Source organism: Euleptes europaea, chromosome 17, assembly GCF_029931775.1.
Source record: "Euleptes europaea isolate rEulEur1 chromosome 17, rEulEur1.hap1, whole genome shotgun sequence".
Taxonomy (NCBI): domain Eukaryota; kingdom Metazoa; phylum Chordata; class Lepidosauria; order Squamata; family Sphaerodactylidae; genus Euleptes; species Euleptes europaea.
Window position 1 is genome coordinate 44,067,325 of NC_079328.1, and position 19,543 is coordinate 44,086,867.

At 41.8% G+C, this 19,543-nt stretch overlaps 2 protein-coding genes across 9 annotated transcripts in view; both read left to right on the forward strand.

The window, feature by feature from the left end:
• CHD9 (chromodomain helicase DNA binding protein 9) overlaps positions 1-5,007 on the forward strand; it is a 70,349-nt gene extending 65,342 nt beyond the window's left edge. For all 8 annotated transcript variants that reach the window (XM_056862948.1, XM_056862950.1, XM_056862949.1 and 5 more), the window contains 5 exons: positions 1,100-1,239; positions 1,960-2,181; positions 2,471-2,599; positions 2,813-2,917; positions 3,587-5,007. In XM_056862948.1, the coding sequence (XP_056718926.1) occupies positions 1,100-1,239; positions 1,960-2,181; positions 2,471-2,599; positions 2,813-2,917; positions 3,587-4,456 (1,466 nt within the window). In that variant the 3' untranslated portion in view covers positions 4,457-5,007. The remainder of the gene's footprint in view (positions 1-1,099; positions 1,240-1,959; positions 2,182-2,470; positions 2,600-2,812; positions 2,918-3,586) is intronic.
• Positions 5,008-10,125: 5,118 nt separating this feature from the next.
• The window catches only part of RBL2 (RB transcriptional corepressor like 2), a 33,568-nt gene continuing 24,150 nt past the window's right edge, over positions 10,126-19,543 (forward strand). The window contains exons 1-7 of the mRNA XM_056862378.1: positions 10,126-10,413; positions 13,572-13,702; positions 14,855-15,055; positions 15,578-15,642; positions 18,510-18,638; positions 19,167-19,327; positions 19,437-19,501. Coding sequence (XP_056718356.1) covers positions 10,126-10,413; positions 13,572-13,702; positions 14,855-15,055; positions 15,578-15,642; positions 18,510-18,638; positions 19,167-19,327; positions 19,437-19,501 — 1,040 coding nt within the window. The remainder of the gene's footprint in view (positions 10,414-13,571; positions 13,703-14,854; positions 15,056-15,577; positions 15,643-18,509; positions 18,639-19,166; positions 19,328-19,436; positions 19,502-19,543) is intronic.

Genomic DNA, 19,543 nt, shown 5'->3' on the forward strand with positions numbered 1-19,543 from the left:
AGTGGTCTGGAAAGGTTGAACCCCACTGGTTTAGAACCCTTGCTTCTGACATCTGACTTTATATAGAAGGAATTTTTTCTTATGGAAGAGCATTCAGTTATGGGAACCCACCTTCTGAAAGACACGGATTAACCATTTCAGTTGGGCCTATGAATGTTCCTGTCGTATGATGTGATCTAGTTGAGTGTAGAAGGTTAGAAGTCCCTGCCATGTGCAGAACATTTAGTTGTTAAATCTGATCATAGATTGAACTAGAAAACATCCCAAGTGTAGAAAAATGACTTGGTAGAAGATGCATAGATGGCATGAGTAGGTTGAAGAAAAGGGGCTTCATGTCAGTACCAGTTTTTGTTTCACATGAACACATATGCTTCAAAGAGTTTGGCTGATGTTGTACTAGAAAATAACTGAAATAGATAGTTTAATACTAACTAGTAAATCTCTCTAGACCACTGGTTCCCAACCAGGGGTCCGTGGACCCCCAGGGGTCCGCGAGAACTAAATTAAGGTCCGCGAAACAAAGTTATAAACCCATAATAAATTAATATTTTCAATTAAAAGTTCTCTATTATTAAATATATATTCAAATATTATTCTAAGCTTAATGTTTAACTAACAGTTATGATTAAAGTTTATTTTCAAATTCTTGGAATTTTTATTTTGAATTTTGGGGTCCCTGCACTGAACAAAAAAGTTCTAGTGGTCCCTGGTCAAAAAAAGGTTGGGAACCACTGCTCTAGATGGACCTGTGAATTTGTGGAAGTATCAGTGAGTTGAGAAGTACTGAGTAGTTTTGTTTTGTTTTGTTTTTCCTGGCCACACCATGAGATGCCAGGGCTGTAGCCTGTAGCAGTTAGTCTCTTGGTAGCGTGAACTGATCCTGGGAAAAAGAAAATGTAAAACCTGTCTGAACTCATGGTGTATGTAGAAAAGTATTAATACTGATAAGTATGCCATAAAATATTCTTGTCGTGTTGGAAGCTCTTGTTAGACATTTGATTTTGTGTGTTCCGATTGCCTTTTTGCTGCTCATATTTAATATGATTAATACCCTCACTCTTCAGTACAGTTCAATACAATGACACTGTTTATTCATTAGGAACTTCCAGCCAATCAACAACTAATGCAAATGGAGTAATAGTTGATGACCAGCCTGCAATGAAAAAGAGGCGAGGAAGGAGAAAGAATGTGGAAGGAGTTGATATCCTGTTTATCAACAGAAATAAAACACCTAACCACGTAAGCAAATGTCATTAAATATTTCAGGTAGATTTACTGTTCCGATGTAAACATGTTAATTTTAAGGACTTAAGTTGGCCAAGACTGGTGTTTGGTTGACTGCTGCAATAGTACTTGTGCTGTTGTGTGTGAACCAGCTGTCACACCCACTACCAGCATGCTATTAATGGGGTTCCATAAATTTTTATAGGACCAAAGCCTCACTAGCAGCAGCATTGACAAGCGCAAGTATAATTATGATGATTGCTTTCTCTTAAGCATTTCCCTTTTCTTGAATCATAGACTCATAGAGTTGGAAGGAACCACAAGGGTCATCTAGTCCAACCCCCTGCACAATGCAGGAAATTCACAACTACTTCCCCCACACACACCCCAGTGACCCCTACTCCATGTTCAGAAGATGGCCAAGATGCCCTCCCTGTCATGATCTGCCTACGGTCATAGAATCAGAATTGCTGTCAGATGGCCATCTAGCCTCTGCTTAAAAACCTCCAGGGAAGGAGAGCTCACCACCTCCCGAGGAAGCCTGTTCCACTGAGGAACCGCTCTAACTGTTAGAAAATTCTTCCTACCGTCTAGACAGAAACTCTTTTGATTTAATTTCAACCCATTGGTTCTGGTCCAACCTTCAGGGGCAACAGAAAACAACTTAGCACCATCCTCTATAAGACAGCCCTTCAAGTACTTGAAGATTTCCCAGAACACACTGTGTTTTCACAGGTTTGTCATGGCATCGGTGCCACTCAGGTTGCTTCAGGAATAAACCCACCTCTTCTATACGCACAATCCCAAGGCTTGTGTGATGCAGAAAACCCAGTTCCCGTTATTAATTTGAAAGATGGAACAAGACTTGCAGGTGATGATGCCCCCAAAAGAAAAGATTTAGAGAGATGGCTTAAAGAACATCCCGGCTATGTTGAAGATTTAGGAGCTTTTATTCCTGTGAGTATTTACTTTTAATAAGTTTATTCATGCTGCCTCTGCTGTGGTATTTCAATTCAGTTTGATTAGTAACTTTCGAGTTGCAATTTTTGGTTTTTGTTCACAAGAAGTTAGGCTGGGCAATGAGAAAATGGGGGATTATTTTAAGAATGTTTGCACAGTGGCAGGGCTGTGGGACCAGGAGAAGTGTAGGGCTACAGAACCTTTTGCTTTGCCTTGTCTGAAGGCAAATAAGCAGCTTTAACAGTGCGGTAAAAGCCAGTAGTTTTTTTTTATTCTTCTACAACAGAAAATTCAGCTTCATGAGAGCAGACCCAAACAGAAAAGGCACCGTTGCCGAAATCCAAATAAACTGGACATTAATAGCCTCACTGGAGAAGAACGTGTTCAACTTATCAATAGGAGGAATGCTAGGAAGGTAATTGTTTCCCCTTGTCTTCTGGAGTGAGCATCTTTTGATAGTGGCACAGCTGTCGATACTGTGTCGTTACCACAGTTTACCATGGTTGTAATAGATTTGCATCTCACACCTTAAAACCAGCTTTGTATGTGATATGACTTTAAGCTGAGCATCGGCCATAAAGCTGGGAAATACCAGTCTGAACTTCTGTTTCCCTCCACTGGATTGTAGGTAGGAGGTGCATTTGCGCCTCCACTGAAGGACTTGTGCAGATTCCTGAAAGAGAACCCGGAGTATGGAGTAGCTCCCGAATGGGCGGATGTTGTAAAACAGTCTGTGAGTACTCGTGTGGGTTCGGAACCAGGGATGGAGGGGTGGGTGGGTGATAATAGAGAAGATGCATTTTTCTAAGAAGGAAGCCTAACGTTAAAATAAATACCAAAAAAGAAACCCCACCTCTATATTAAATGTACATACAAAAAAGACAGTATAGGATGCCAATGAATATATCTTGTTGTTTCAACATTAAACAAGTAACATACATAATTATTTATACAATGATAGCCAAATAGTCCAGAAAGTGCAACGATCAACTACCAACTCTTGCAATATATTCCTCAGGCGAACTTGCTGTACAACTTGTACCACTGGATCGAGTTAATCAGTTTTGTTGAATAATTTTCAACTAAAAAGTCTTAATTTGATTTTGAATAGATTAATTGTTACTGTTTTGAAATTTTATTGTTATTATCTTCTTTAGGGAGTCATGCAAACCCCAATTTCGAATAATGCTTTTTATAGGATAGGGTAGGGGGCACTGGGGTTGAGTTTGTGGAACCAAAGGGGGGTGGCCCGAAAAGTTTGGGAACCACTGATGCAGCCCAAAGAAGTCAAATTTGAATGTACTTTCCTTTTACCTATGGCATCGCTTTAATGCTTGTGTGAAAACCTTTAGCTACATTGGAAGGTAAAGCCACTAACCCAAGTTTTAATGTCTTTCTTCAGGGATTTCTTCCTGAAAGCATGTTTGACCGCATTTTAACGGGGCCTGTTGTACGAGAAGAAGTAAGCAGGAGAGGAAGGAGGCCTAAAAGTGAGATTGCCAAGGCAACCGCAGCCGCTGCCGCCACTGCTACAACCGCAGCCAATGTCCCGGTCAACCCTTTGCTAGCCAATGGGCTACTTCCAGGAGTGGATCTGTCTACCCTTCAGGCCTTACAGCGAAACCTGCAAAACTTTCAGTCGCTGCAAGTTACAGCAGGTTTAATGGGAATGCCTACTGGTCTGAACACCGCTGGGGAAGCAAAAAACATGGCTGCCATGTTTCCCATGCTGCTTTCAGGAATGGCCGGCTTACCGAATTTACTAGGAATGGGAGGACTCCTGGCAAAGTCTACAGAATCTGTTCCTGAGGAGAAAAAGGGAAATGACTCCAGAGAGCCTGATGGAAGGAAAGAGAGGACAGAGAGCCAAAACGCACATAATGGTGGAGAAAACTCTGTGTCGGGTTCTCCTTCCACATCCTGTACCGCTGCGGCAGCTGCCAGCCCCTTAGCTCTTAACCCCTTACTGTTGTCCAATATACTTTATCCAGGGATGCTTCTCACTCCAGGCCTTAATCTCCATATCCCAGCTTTGTCCCAGTCTAATATTTTTGATGTACAGAACAATGAAAACAACAGCACAGGTATAGCTAAGTCTACAGAAAAGGAGGAGAACTCCAGCGTTCAAGATCGAGAAGGAAAAAGAGAAACAGAGCCTAGCTCTCGCAATGAAAACAGCACAGATGAGGGTTCAGAGAAAGCCGATGCTTCCTCTGGATCAGACAGTACATCATCCTCGTCCGAGGATTCAGACTCTAGTGACGAAGACTGACCCCCCCCCCAAGACTCTGCACTTAAATTATAAACTGATTTTGAATTTATTCTTTAATTATTTCATTGTAAATAACCTGGTGTTGAGTGAGTGCATCAATAATTTACTGACCGAACATTTCAGTATTTGTTTAGGAGTGCAAACTGCTTTCAAAGACATTTTGCATGTAATTTCTTGAAGTTCCTGAGTTTCTGAACTTGTATGTACTATCAAATACACATTTGTGTAAAAAAAAAATTACAGCAAAAGGCATTATAATTTTGGTTTGGGGGGGTTAGTTTTTTAAAAAAATGCTCACTATGAGCTGTATATTTAATATATTTGCAGTGAACACAGAATTCTTTATGCGCATTATTGATTTAATTTGAATATAGTTTTACAGTCTCCTTGATGCTTATAATTTACAGATCAAAACTCAGCAATAATTTGGGCAGCTAATGAATGTCATGAAAGCTGTAGAACCTATGTCACCATCCATTGCTTTAATCACATGAAAATGCTCTAGTGTTGTGATGCACTGCTGATATTTCCGATTCAGGTACAACTGTGTTTTTTTAAAAAAAGTTTCCCAGTCAGCCAATTAAATTGGCTACTTGTTACCTCAGCTGAGTTAGTTTAGGAAGTTTACATCTGTTTCTCTTGTCTTATATTCTGTTTTGCTTTTTAAAGACACCCCTGCATACGTTAATTTGGTGTATGGTTTTTTTCACCCCCTCATTACCGGTGCACGTTTGTGTAATTATAGTAAAGGGAAACTTTGACACATACAATATCCCTTTCTTATTTCATTTCAACACCGTGGATACCTGTTTGCTTTTAAATGTTGCTCTTTTTACAGCAGTCATGTTGTAGCAGAGCCGTAGCCCCAAGTTTGAAAAAAAATGTCATAAAGTGCCACTTCCAACACTTGCATACTTCATGTATAAGGATTATATCCTTGCAAGAACGACTTGTTGGCTGTTTGTTTAGATTTGTGTTTGTCATGTAATCTGTAATTACCAGTTAATAATGGTAAAGGGGAAATGTCGACACGGTAAGCTCTTCTATATTTCTCTATGGGTTTTAGATCTGACTGCATTGAAAAACGTTACCCAAAATCAAGATTAGGGGTTATCATCAGTTTATTATAATTATGCTGAGTTGCCCGCTAACTAAAAAGCACTTTCGACAATGATTAGATGTGTTTCTTGAAACCATGGTAACAGTGCTTTAAAAGCATCTGTTGGGATACAGGTCCTTAAACCCTTACTGTACAAAAGCCAATCGGATATTTGGTGTGATTCCTTTAGCTGCTGAAGCTGCTATTACCTGTGACGTGATAGGATCACAGATGCACACCCACATGGTAGAACTGACTGAGAATAGGCGTGAGCTTGTGCTAGCTTGCTTATGGTCCATGAATAGGCAAGTGTTGAGGGGATGAATAAAAGTTGATAGTGGATGACAAACCTTTTCAAAAGGGAATAATTAAAAAATGTATTTTGATATGGTTTTGTTGCTTGCTTGTACAGTAAACAAGACTGTGTTGTTTTTTACCAAGATCTTTACCAATTAAAATAAGTTTGTACATGCAAAATAATAAATCCCTTAACTAGAAGCAGTATTACATGTAATTACACAATTATACAAAGTACCATTTCAATTGTGGTGGTTACTGTATTCCCCACCCCATCCCCCAAAAATAGTATTGATTTTGTTGGTCCTTCATGCAGTGTCTTAGCAATAGTCAAAACATGCCACAAGAAAGGGGTAGCAATTCTTCATCATGAAAGGATGTATTACATATTTAATATTTGCCCTTTGTAATATAGCACTTTTGTTTAACTTGTATGTATCCATGATATAGCCAAAGTTTTCCAAACACAGTTGTTGACATAGTCAATGGAGTATTTCAACAATATCATCACTTTGCACCACTTCCCTTACATGCCTCCCCCCAAAAGAAAATCCTAAACATAATTTTTAATAAATTTATGAAATAAAGTATTTTCCTAATTATGGTCAAGTGAATTTGCTTACCATTCTAGTGGTCTTCTCTCTCTGTAATAAGGCAATTTACAGTTTCAAATAATGCGCAGCTGAAGTAAAAGGCCTGTTTGTTTATTTTAATCAGTATCAGTTGGAAGATGAGAAATATGTAGCTACGTCAGCTGAACATTATGAAAACATGGCCGCGTAAGTCCAGAGTTGTAAGGACAGCCCATTGGAATTACATTAATACTGAAATTTTCAGTACGAAGGATATCCAAGATGGTGAAGAAGTGTATGTTGGTAGTGACTAAAAGAACCTTAGCTGTTTATTGCCTTGTATTTTATCCCTTCGTTTCAGGCCTCATGATCCAAGTCTAAGTCCTGGTTTTTTGGGTTTTTTTGGGGGTTCTTTTTTGTTTTTGGACATTTGCAATATTTGCCGGTTGTGTTCTGTGTAGTCTGAATTTGCTTTCTGTAGTTGAACAAGCGTCTTAAAGTCATTTGTAATTTATTGAATTACTTTCTATGATGTTCTATAGAGCAAATGGAAGTTTAATTATTTTTTATTAAACATATTCTTTGACAACCCACGACGTTGGCCTCAGTACATTTTAAAATGCCATTACCTGGTGTGCAAAACATAGTTTAAATGTGAGAACAAAATACTGTAGTCATTTTAAAAGCTTTAAGTACCCGAAACTACTTCACTGTTAGGTAGACTAACAATGTGTAGTGGTTAAGAATGGTGGTTTGGAGTGGTGGACTCTGATCTGGAGAACCGGGTTCGATTCCCCACTCCACATGAGCGGCAGAGGCTAATCTGGTGAACTGGATTTGTTTCCCTACACCTCCACATGAAGCCAGCTGGGTGACCTTGGACTAGTCACAGCTCTCTTAGAGCTCTCTCAGCCCCACCTACCTCACAGGGTGTCTGTTGTAGGGAGGGGAAGGCAAGGTGATTGTAAGCCAGTTTGAGTCTCCCTTAAGTGGTAGAGAAAGTCTGCATATAAAAACCAACTCTTCCTCTTCTTTGTAATCACTTTCTGTCAGTAGAAATGAGAGAAAATGCCCTATCTTGTATATCCCCCAAACATGCTTCTTTGATAGATGGCAGTCAGGAAGGCCCTTCCCTGTGAGATTAATTCTCAGGCAGGAACACATGGGGGAAGACAATCCTCTGGATGTCCTGGTCCCAAGCCATGCAGGATTTTGAAGGCCAAAACCAACACCTTCAACTGGGCTTGGATCGAAAGCTAGTGGAATTGCTCTAGTGTCAAGGTCACAGGCAGCATTCTGCACTAGCTGAAGCTTCCAGACACTGCAAGGGTTGCCCCAAGTAGAGTGCATTGTAATAGTCCAGTCTAGACAATAACCAAGACATGGGCTACTGTGGCTAGATCTGACTGACCCAGGATCGGATGCAGCTGACACACCAGCTGAAGCTGGGCAAAACCACTCCAAACCACCACGGCCATCTGGTTTTCTAAGGTGGCAGCAGTGTCAATGAGTAGTACTCCCAAGGTGCAAACCTGGGAAGAGCAGCCATGAAGGAGCTAGAAAAGATTCTTAAGTGTAAGGATGTGTCACTGGCAACCAAGATCAGGTTAATTCATGCCATCGTATTCCATGTTACTATGTGTGGGTGTGAAAGCTGGACAATGAAAGCCGAGAGGAAGAAAGTACGATTCCTTTGAAATGTGGTGTTGGGAGGAGAGTGTTACGGATACCCTGGATTGCCAAAAAACAACAGTGGGTTATAGATCAAATCAAGCCTGAACTGACCCTAGAAGCTAAAATGACTAAACTTGAGGCCGTCGTACTTTGTTCACATTATGAGAAGACAATCCAGATCAGTCACTGGAAAGACAATCATGCTGGGAAAAGTTGAAGACCGCAGGAAAAGAGGAAGACCCAACAAGAGATAGATTGACTCAATAAAGGAAGCCACGGCCCTCAAGTTTGCAAAATCTGAGCAAGGCTGTTAAGGATAGGACATTTTGGAGGACATTGATTCATAGGGTCGCAATGAGTCAGAAGTGACTAGATGGCACTTATATGCATAACCCCATCCAAGACAGGCAAGATCCGAAGTCCCCGGTCGGCCTGTCTACTAACCTAGAGGACTTCTGTCTTGTGAGGATTACGTTTCAGGGTTGGTTTGTATATAAAGCTGGTTGGCCACTGTGTGAGCCTGGAGATCGGGGGTTGGACTAGATGACCCTGGTGGTGCATTCCAACCCTAGGATTCTATTCTACGATTCTTACGCATCTGTATATAAAGCATGTATATAAATCTGGTTGGCCACTGTGTGAGCCTGGAGATCAGGGGGTTGGACTAGATGACCCTGGTGGTCCATTCCAACTCTATGACTCTATGATTCTATTCTACGATTCTTACGCATCTGAATATGAGGCCAACAAACAGTAAAAACCAGCCCTGGCTTACCTCCACGTTCCAGCCTTATGGGTATTGTAGTTTATTCCTTGTTTAAATAGGCTGCACAATTTATTCCCTTCCGCGGGTGCTGCCTTGCATCTTACGCAAATGGCCGTGAGGCCAACAAACAGTTAACAGCGGCCCAGGCTTTACCATTGCCTCCCCAGCCTTGTGTGTGTGTTAAGTGCCGTCAAGTCGCTTCCGACTCATGGCGACCCTATGAATGAAAGTCCTCCAAAATGTCCTATCTTTGACAGCCTTGCTCAGATCTTGCAAATTGAAGGCTGTGGCTTCCTTTATTGAGTCAATCCATCTCTTGTTGGGTCTTCCTCTTTTCCTGCTGCCCTCAACTTTTCCTATCATGACGATCTTTTCCAGTGACTCTTGTCGTCTCATGACGTGACCAAAATACGACAGCCTCAGTTTAGTCATTTTAGCTTCTAGGGTCAGTTCAGGCTTGATTTGATCTATAACCCACTGATTGGTTTTTTTGGCAGTCCACAGAATCTGTAACACTCTCCTCCAACACCACATTTCAAAGGAATCTATTTTCTTCCTATCAGCTTTCTTCATTGTCCAGCTTTCACATCCATACATAGTAATAGGGAATATGATGGCATGAATTAATCTAGTCTTGGTGGCCAGAGTCACATCCTTACACTTCAAAATCTTTTCTAGCTCCTTCATGGCTGCCCTTCCCAGTCTCAATCTCCTTCTGATTTCTTGGCTGCAGTTTCCCTTTTAGTTGATGGTGGAGCCAAGGAATAGAAAGTGTTGAACAATTTCAATTTCCTCATTGTCAACCTTAAAGTTGTGTCATTCTCCTGTAGTCATTACTTTTGTTTTCTTGATGTTCAGCTGTAGTCCTGCTTTGGCACTTTCCCCAGCCTTATGGGTACTGTAGTTTCAAGCTTTCTTCCCCACCCACCCACTTACCCACGCACGCACGCTTTTCCTCTTACTGGCTGAAACGCCTGCGCAGAAGCAGACGCGCCGATTGGGTCGGAAGCGAAGCGCCCTGACCAATCGGCGCAGCCGCGCGGGAGGCGGGGGGGAGGGAGAAGCGAGATGTTTTCGATTCGAAAGGCGCGGATGAAGGCGGGGCGAAGAGCGTGACGTCACTCGGCGGACGGCCTTTCAAACGCGCAGATACTACAACAAGGGGGGGGGGAAGAGAAGGGGGAGGAAAACGCGGCGCAGGCGCAGTGCGCGCGCGCCCCGTCTCGAGCCGCCGTCCTCTCTCCCCCCCCCCTCAGAGGCGATGCTGACAGGAGACGAAGGGGAAGAAGAGGCGGCGGCGGCCGGAGCGGCCGCTCCTCCCCTCAGCCCTGCCGCCTCGCCCTCGACGGCCGAGGCCGCCCTCCTCACCCCCGCCGGGCAAGAAGAAGCCGAGGATGAGGGGGAAGAGGAGGCGGCGGAAGAAGCCGAGGCGGAGCGGGACGCCCGGCAGCGCTACGAGGAGCTGTGCGGCAGCCTCAACATGGACGAGCGCGCCCGGGCCGAGGCCTGGCTCAACTACCAGGGCATGAAGCGCAACTACACCCTGGAGGTGAGCTGAGGGGGCGGGGCCTGGGGGAGAGTGTCAGTCAGGAGGCTGGGGCGGGGCTAGGCGGAGGGAAGGGGTGGGGGTTTCGGGGCGGGGCTTGGGGAGAAGGGGCGGGGCGTGAGGCACAGTTCTCCTTGGGGATGGGGGAGGAGCTAGTGGCGATGAGGGGGGCGGGCGTTTTGAGGCGGGGCTTGGAAAGGAGGGAGAGGGGCGTGGCTAAATGGGGGAGCGCACACAAGCCATTCCCTCTTATTGCGCACTTCTGGCGCTTAAAATGCTATTTGAACTTATGCTGTATACTTCTTTTCATAATTCACAGTGGGTGGCCGTGTTAGTCTGTCTGCAGTAGTAGAAAAGGGCAAGAGTCCAGTAGCACCTTAAAGACTAACAAAAATATTTTCTGGTAGGGTATGAGCTTTTGTGAGCCACTGCTCACTTCTTCAGATACTTATCTTCTTCAGATACAAAAATATTTTCTGGCAGAGTGTGAGCTTTTGTGAGCCACAGCTCACTTCTTCAGATACTTATCTTCAGATACTTATCTTCAGATACTTATCTTCAGATACTTATCTTCTTCAGATACAAAAATATTTTCTGGCAGGGTGTGAGCTTTTGTGAGCCACAGCTCACTTCTTCAGATACTTATCTTCAGATACTTATCTTCTTCAGATACTTATCTTCAGATACAAAAATATTTTCTGGCAGGGTGTGAGCTTTCGTGAGCCACAGCTCACTTCTTCAGATACAGCTAGAATGTGAATCCATCTGTCTTTAAGTAGAGGAGAGTGAATTCAGACAAGCATTAGTATGTAAATGTTAACAGTATGTACATGTGAATAGCAGGCGTGATGGGATTAGGTGTGGTATGCAGCATTACCAATGCTGATTTCTCCACACCCATCTCTCCCCTGGACATCACAGACTCTTCTGCATACCACACCTAATCCCATCATGCCTGCTATTCACATTTACATACTGTTAACATTTACATGCTAATGCTTGTCTGGATTCACTCTCCTCTACTTAAAGACAGATGGATTCTCATTCTAGCTGTATCTGAAGAAGTGAGCTGTGGCTCACGAAAGCTCATACCCTGCCAGAAAGTATTTTTGTTAGTCTTTAAGGTGTTACGGGACTCTTGCTCTTTTCTGCTACTTCTTTTCATAGTATGCTAGTCCTGTTTTGTTTGCTCACTCCACGGCAAATGAAACATACGCATACAAGTTAAAACGAGGAAACCTCCATACCGGATCCGACCCAGGTATGGGAGTCCTGCCTCTTCTGAGTGCCCTGAGTCGTTTAGCTCTCTGGCCTCTGCAGCAGGTCTCAGTTTGAGGCCATGGCTCAGTGGCAGAGCATCTGCTTGGCAGGCAGAAGGTCCCAGGTTCAATCCCGGGCATCTCCAGTTAAAAGGACTAGGCAAGTAGGTGATGTGAAAGACCCTCCGCCTGAGACCCTGGAGAGCCGCTGCCGGTCTGAATAGACACAATATTGACTTTGATGGACTGAAGTTGTGATTCAGTATAAGGCAGCTTCATAGAATCATAGAGTTGGAAGGGACCACCAGGGTCATCTAGTCCAACCCACTGCACAATGCAGGAAACTCTCAACTACCTACCCCCACACACACCCAGTGACCAGAAGATGGCCAAGATGCCCTCCCTCTCATCATCTGCCTAAGGTCACAGAATCACCATTGCTGACAGATGACCATCTAACCTCCTCTTAAAAACCTCCAGGGGAGGAGAGCTAACCACCTCCTGAGGAAGCCTGTTCCACTGAGGAACTGCTCATGTGTCCATAGATATCTATGTTTGCTACATGGTGATGTAATGCCAGCGTTCATGTATTTGCTCTGTTAGCCAGGCAACTCATGTAAAGGACGAAGAGAATCTTGTCCCACATTTGCATCTTTGGAGTTCTGCTCAGATGTATAAATGTGATAAGCAAGATTCGAGTTCAGTAGCACCTTGAAGACCAACATGATTTTCAGGGTATAAGTGTTTGAGTCAAAGCTCGCTTTGTCAAATACAAGATACATTGATGCAAGATACAAGCACATTGTATCTGACGAAGGCAGCTTTGGCTCTTGAAAGATGGCAGTCCTGTTGGACTTTAAGGTGCTACTGGACCTTGCTCTTCTGCAGCCAATATAGCTACCCACCTGAAACTATAAATGTGATAAGATTCTCACGGCATACACCCAATTGCATGAATGCTTGGCAAGACCATACAGATTCTCTCTAATGAAGAATAGGTTAAAATCAGGAATTATCGGTAATGAGTAGAAAAGAGCAAGAATCCAGTAGCACCTTAAAGGCTAACAAAATTTCAGACAAGGTATGTGCTTTCATGATTCACAGCTCAGTTCTTCAGATACAGCTAAGAAATAATGAGTTAGCTATCCTAGATGTGGCATGCTCTTTGTGGATAGGCAACCATCAAAACCATTTTAATTCTTTATATTTAAAAGGTGGCTGTATATTTTCTTTCAGCATGGTGCCAGTGTGGTATAGTGGTTAAGAGCGGTGGTTTGGAGTGGGAGTCTGATCTGGAGAACTGGGTTTGATTCCCCACTCCTCAACATGAGCAGCGGAGGCTAATCTGGTGAAGCGGATTTGTTTCCCCACTCTTACACATGAAGCCAGATGGGTGACCTTGGGCAATTTACAGCCCCACCTACCTCACAGGGTGTCTTTTGTGGGGAGGGAAAGGGAAGGTGATTGTAAGCCAGTTTGAGTCTCCCTTAAGTGGTAGAGAAAGTCGGCATATAAAAACCAACTCTTCTTCAACTATGGCCCCGTGAAGCACATTTTCTGGTTGCATTTGCATTTAGCAGTATTCCAACCCTAAACACAATTTCTCAAGCTTTCTATTGCATAACGTTTGCTTGGCAGGTCCTTACCAGCGTGTTGAAGGCTGGGATCTAGTGAACTGTACAAATCGTTCCTTGCATCTAAGGAGGCTTCCAGCTTGTATTTCTCAAATGACAAATAGCATTTGAAACTTATAAAAAATCAATCAAGTATGTCTCTAGGCATGCCTAAAGCAGCTCTTTGGATCACAGGGTCCTTAATCACTCATCCTGGCTCCACTGGAAGAAACTTGTGGGTATGTGTGTTTAAGAAATTGTTGAGGACTTCTTTTTTTTAATATGACAGGGGGACAGCCTACATTGGCTAGCGTGCTCCTTGTATGTGGCTTGCAGAAAAGCCGTGCCAACTGTTAGCAGAGGAACCGTTGAAGGAAACTACGTATCCTTAATCAGAATATTGCGCTGCTCAGGGCAAAGGTAATTTTTCATTTTCTAAAAATTAAATTTTTAAAAAATAACAGCTTTAGATTACTGCATGTGCTGCAGAAACCTCTCTGATACAGATGTGGGATTATGATTATTACCTATTACATCTCTATCCTGCCTTTCTTCCATTGCGGAAGTGAAGTTGATGTATTTTGGGGTCTCAGGAGGTCTTGGATCCAGGTGTTAATGGACTTGAAGATCCTTGGCTTCAAGGTTGTTGCATTATGTGCGTTTGCATCATACCTTGGGACCATTTAGATCTGAGTTTTGATATTTATTACACAGATTCAGTCATCTTATAACTATTAGATCCATTATGATGGATTTTGCTTACGGTCTGTTGTAACAGTGGGATTTGCTGGAATTGAATGATAAACAAGTTAAAGATTTTATTCATGGAACCTGTTGGTGTTAACCCTTTAAAACCACAACGTGTTTTCACTGTCAATAAATGTTTAAAACCTATTTCGATGCAGTAAGTCAACTAGTAATACACAAATGTTTGGGAGCTTTTATGTCTATCTTAGTAGGAGATTTTAGAAAATAATAGTCTTTTACTTGAATTAGCATGGTTAAGGTAAATAAGCCATCAACTACAGCTTGGAGCTTATGCTTATGTTTCAAAAACTTGACGGACTAACAAGTAAAATGAGCTGGCCACTGATACTTTGTTGTTGTTTTTTTCAATTTTGTATCTAAAACGGTTGTCACGTTATAAACTGTTTCATGTTCATGGCACAGCCATTCGCAGAATCAACCAACATAGAAGTACCTAAGCCATGTTGAACCAACAAGATCAGAACATGTATACAAAATACCATGAGAGAGGACAGTGGTACAAGGAGCAGAAGCACAGCATACATGTTTGGGAGGGAGGGGTCTCAATAAATAAATGTATTGGCAGAGTGAATCAGGAAAACATTTTGAACAAAGACAAGATCACCTATAGATAGTCAGAGCTCCTTAAACTGACTGACTTTTGTTTGTCCTAGTTGACTAATAAAGAAAGTTTTGAAAACATGCATCTCTCCTGTTGTAGCCACCCTACCTTACAAAAATCACAGTCCATTTTCAGGCAGGTTGTGTATTTAAAATGTGTTCAGCATGTCGTTTCCATAAGCCTGATCTTCTAAATATCTTCAGTTTGATAGAGTTTTTTAACAAGATGAAGAAGTGGGAAGATATGGCAAATCTACCCTCTCAGTTCAGAGAACGTACTGCAAGATTAGAAAGGAACTTTACAGTTTCTGCTGTAATTTTTAAGAAGTATGAACCCATTTTTCAGGATATCTTCAAGCACCCTCAAGAAGATCAACCACGTCAGCAGAGAGGAAGAAAGCAAAGGTGTGGCTTTATTATGTTAACTAAAGACTTAAGTTACCATCAGAACACAGTTATTTGGAAGTAAACGGCGTACTGATTTGATGATAACTCATAGGTAAAATGTGTTCAGCAGTTTGAATGCTTGTAGATTTTAGCCTGGTCAAGAGGACTTTCGTTCTTGTACTGGGTCATCTCCCACTCCCACCACCATTCCCGGTTACATTCCTCTGATCCAAGTGTTCAGTCCGAGCTTGACCCTGAAAGCAAGGGGGAATCTCCATGCCATTGCTCTGCTCTTTGCTATGGCGCGATCAAATTGAAATGTGCAGCTCAGCCTCCCTTGTCATCTGAAATCCCTGTGTGCTCAAGCTAGATAGAAAAAACAAGATAACCATTGTGTGTCACTTCCATAGAAAAAACCTGGGCATGTTGCATTTCATTTCCCATTAACATGGGGTGGAGGATATAGTTGGAGAGCACCTTACTGTGTAGTTGAAAAATGTAATAACTTTTGTTTCTTTTTATGGTTTCGTTCCTAAAAAGGAGACAACCTTGCACAGTCTCTGAGGTTTTTCAGTTTTGCTGGGTGCTGTTTGTTTATGCAAAAGGTGAGAAATGATATTTTGCCTAAAACTTTGTTTCTTAACTATAAAATCTTCTGAGTTAGGGTAGGAGTGCACCATAATAATATCACCTGTTGTCTTGCCGGTAGCATTGTATTCATTGGCAATGTACAGCTTGTAATTTCAGATACGTGATCCATAATATAAGTCCCCAAAGCTTGAATTTTAGGATGTGTGCAAAATATATATTTTTAAAGAGCATGCTCTATTAGCATGTCACCACCAACATTTATAACAATCTGTCAAATGGGTTCTGCACGGTGTCAAATATTATTGATTTTGAATTTTTTTTTTTTTTTACATCTGCTGAGATTAATCTGGAAGGGATGTTGTTCCATATCCATTTCCAATCAAAATATTTTCTGACCAAAATCCTTTCCCCATTTTTTTCTCTAAATGTAGGAATTGAATGATCCAATTCTAACAATACTGCACAAAATAATGTAATATCCTCTTTCATAACTATATAACTCATAATTAATTCCCACTGTGCTTTCGCCTAAGTGCGCTGCATTTCTTTAGAAGGCATTGAACACTATTCGGCACTTGAAAATACTGCAAATGAAATGTTTTTCCATTATTAGTTCTGATATTTCCTTACAGCAGGGGTGGGGAACGTCAGGCCCGGGGCCTGTATAAGGCCCGCAAAACTATTTGGTCTGGCCCTTTGTGGGTCCTGGCAGACCTCTAGCTCAGAAGGATCTAAGACTGGTGATCCGCCCCCTCCTGCGGACAGGAACAGCCTCTATTCAAGGCAGATGTGAGTTTGTTTTGCCGAGAAAAGGAACCTTCTTTCCCCCTTGGAGAAGAGTCATTAGCTATGGAGCTGCTAGGACCGCCCAAGAAACTGTGTTAACCCTTTCCCACCTGGGAAAGAAATATTTTCCTCTGTATTACAAGAGGGCTGCGGGCGGAAGTGGCGACAATGGAGGGGTTAAAGGGGGCAGGGCCAGAATGTGCGGCCCGTGAATGATGTTATAAATATCCCAATGGCCCTTGGCAGAAAAAAGGTTCCCCACCTCTGCCTTACAGGGTTAAAAATTTCCATCTCTAACTATCCTCCAAAGTTCTTGATGTGCTAGCCTCCCAGAGCTCTTTGACAATCATCCAATCTATTGTTACAGTTTATACAAATAAAATTGGACTTGTGACCGTTTACTACCCCATCAACATGGGGTATTTATGACCTTTTTAATTTTTACTTGTAGTTTGGGGGGAACTTGATAATGTTTTGCACTTGGGGGATGGTAGTGGATTAAAAATTAAGACCTGCTGGGTTAGAGGAGAATTACTGTGGATTAGGTTTAGATTTATGAAGTTAGGCTGAGGGATTCAGTTTAGGGGGTTGAGTAAGGGTTAGGAGTTTGGGATATGGACATGGGAACGAGCAAGCAGTTCTATGTTATGTCTTCAAGGACTTTGTTTTTCAAACAGATTTTGTGTGTGTGTGTGTGTTTGCCAGATTTGTGTATAGTTAATGCTCAACTGCTTAATTTTAGCTGGTGCATTTGTTGTTCTAGAATGATACATTGCAGAAAGTAAACAAGGGTTTTAAAAAGGAAGAGTTGTCTTAGTCGGTTTGTAAACTCTGAAACTCAGAATCTGACTGACGCAGACTTCATTTACATTTGACAGTTAGTGGAAGTGGAGTGGTTAAGTTGTTTACTGTGTTTTTGAAGGTTTCTGCTGCCTTTTATCATGGCAACCACATTTCAGGGGCAAGCTGGGGCTTGTCTGTATGATAGGTTTCCCAGCTTCAAGAGCAGCATTGACCACTTCCTTTCTCTGTGCAGAGGGTCCTGCAGCCTTTCATATTTGTTCCTTTTGGTGCAGTTGAATTAGCTTGCTGCCTGATGTGCGTGGTAAGACTAGTGCTAACATACTTGAAAGCTGCATACTTAGTTGCTAATGATTTTTTAAAAAAATTCTGCTTCTCAGAGTTTAAATAATCAGTGTGAACTGTAGCAGGTCCCTGGTTAGAATGATCCTTCCAGTCATTAAGTGCTTGCACGATTATTTTTTCCCTACTGTTTAATTTTTTTGAAGGAAAATAGCAAGTTAGTAGGCAAAAAGGCTGTTCAGACTGTGCTTAGAAATACCTGCATCTGATAATGACCTTCAGTCCTGACAGTATTGTTCTTAGTTAAAAATTGACTCTGTTCATATTATTATATATGTTTTAAGTTTATAGTACTGCAGTACCATTCAGTGTCAGAGGTTGCAGTTCTGAAGTCAGCATATGCTGTGTTTACTCCCGGGTGCTAGGGACATTAGGAGTGTGATTGTGAGAACGCTTTCCTGAGAGTGAGCCTCATTCAATAGTCCTGAGTAGGACTCTGGGTAGAACTGCTTAGGTTTATTCTCTAAATCATTGAACAGCTAACATTATGATACACCTAAACATGATTAATAATTTTTACATTAACCTCGGAATTGATTTTTAGAAGTGAAAATAATATTTCATCATTCAGGTAGGTGTTCTTATGTTAGGGCTTTATGTTATCTTTATGAACTGATATGTTTTACATGGGTTTTCCAAATATATGATGTGCGTAGCAGTTTGAGTGTTGATCTAAGACTGGGAATACCTGAGTTTAATTGCTCTCTCCCATTGTAGACTTTGGGCTGGTCACTATCTTTCAGTCCAACGTACTTTGTAAGGTTGTTGTGATGATGGAAGCACCACCCTGGGCCCTTTTGAGGAAGGACTGGTTAAAAATATAATTACGTGGTTGTATAGTTTGTATACATTACATTTGTTTACAACAAACCTAGAACATCTGGTGTATTGCACCCCAAGATTCTGTTGTCTGCTTCAAATATAACGTGAGCCATGATTGCAATTTCTGCAGGCAATTTTCCCATGATCAGTGACGACCTGGTCAATTCCTACCATCTTTTGTTGTGTGTCCTGGATCTAGTATATGGAAATACTCTTCAGTGCCCAAATCGTAAGGAACTTCTGAATCTTAGCTTTAAAGGTAAATGAAGTGAAAAGTAATTTTGTGTGTGTGTGCCACTAAATATTTAATTGGCTCTTTTTAATTAATTAACTTGCTTGCAAGTATAAGAAATAACATATTGTAGTTGTAATGTATGGAAAGGGACTGTGAAAAGGAATAAACATTACAAGGGGTTTGTTTTCCCTTTAGCTTTACATTTAATGTTTCTCAAATTTTGCTGTAGCAAGAGGAGACAAAATAAAAACACTTGTAAATGTAACTAAGAAAGAACTAAAGCATGGAACTGAAGTGAGGAAAAGCAAAGGAAGGGAGGATTGAACTCTTCAGTTTCCAACACAGGAACATTCCATCCGCACCCCTCCCCCCCCCCCAATTTCTACCATAAAACGGGAAGGTGGTCTCTTGGTTCCTGTGTTTTATTAATTGGGAAAATAAGAAGCCCAAGTGTTTGAATAAATGTTTGCTGTGTGTGCTTTTATATTAATTTTAGGGGACAACATGTGGAAAATATATTTACTGTCTGTCGTCCCGCCCCCCCTCATTCAGGAATACCCGAAGACATTCATAGTAAAGATTATAAGCTGTTGTCTGAGCCTCCCTGCATCATTGAAAAACTCTGTTCCTTACATGATGGTTTGGTATTGGACGCCAAGGGCATCAAAGAGCATTTTTGGAAGCCTTATGTGAGGAAACTTTTTGAGAAAAAGGTACGCAACTAGTTTAAAAACCATAAGATCTTAATGATTTGGCCATGTTCCTCTTCTTGCATTTAGCATCAATTCTCCCAAAAAAATTTTGTTTTTGTTTTTTTGGTAGATTCTAAAGGGAAAAGAAGAAAATCTAACTGGGTTTTTAGATCCTGGGAATTTTGGAGAGAGCTTGTGAGTATGGTAGAGCTATGTTGTTTGTAACTGCAGAATTTG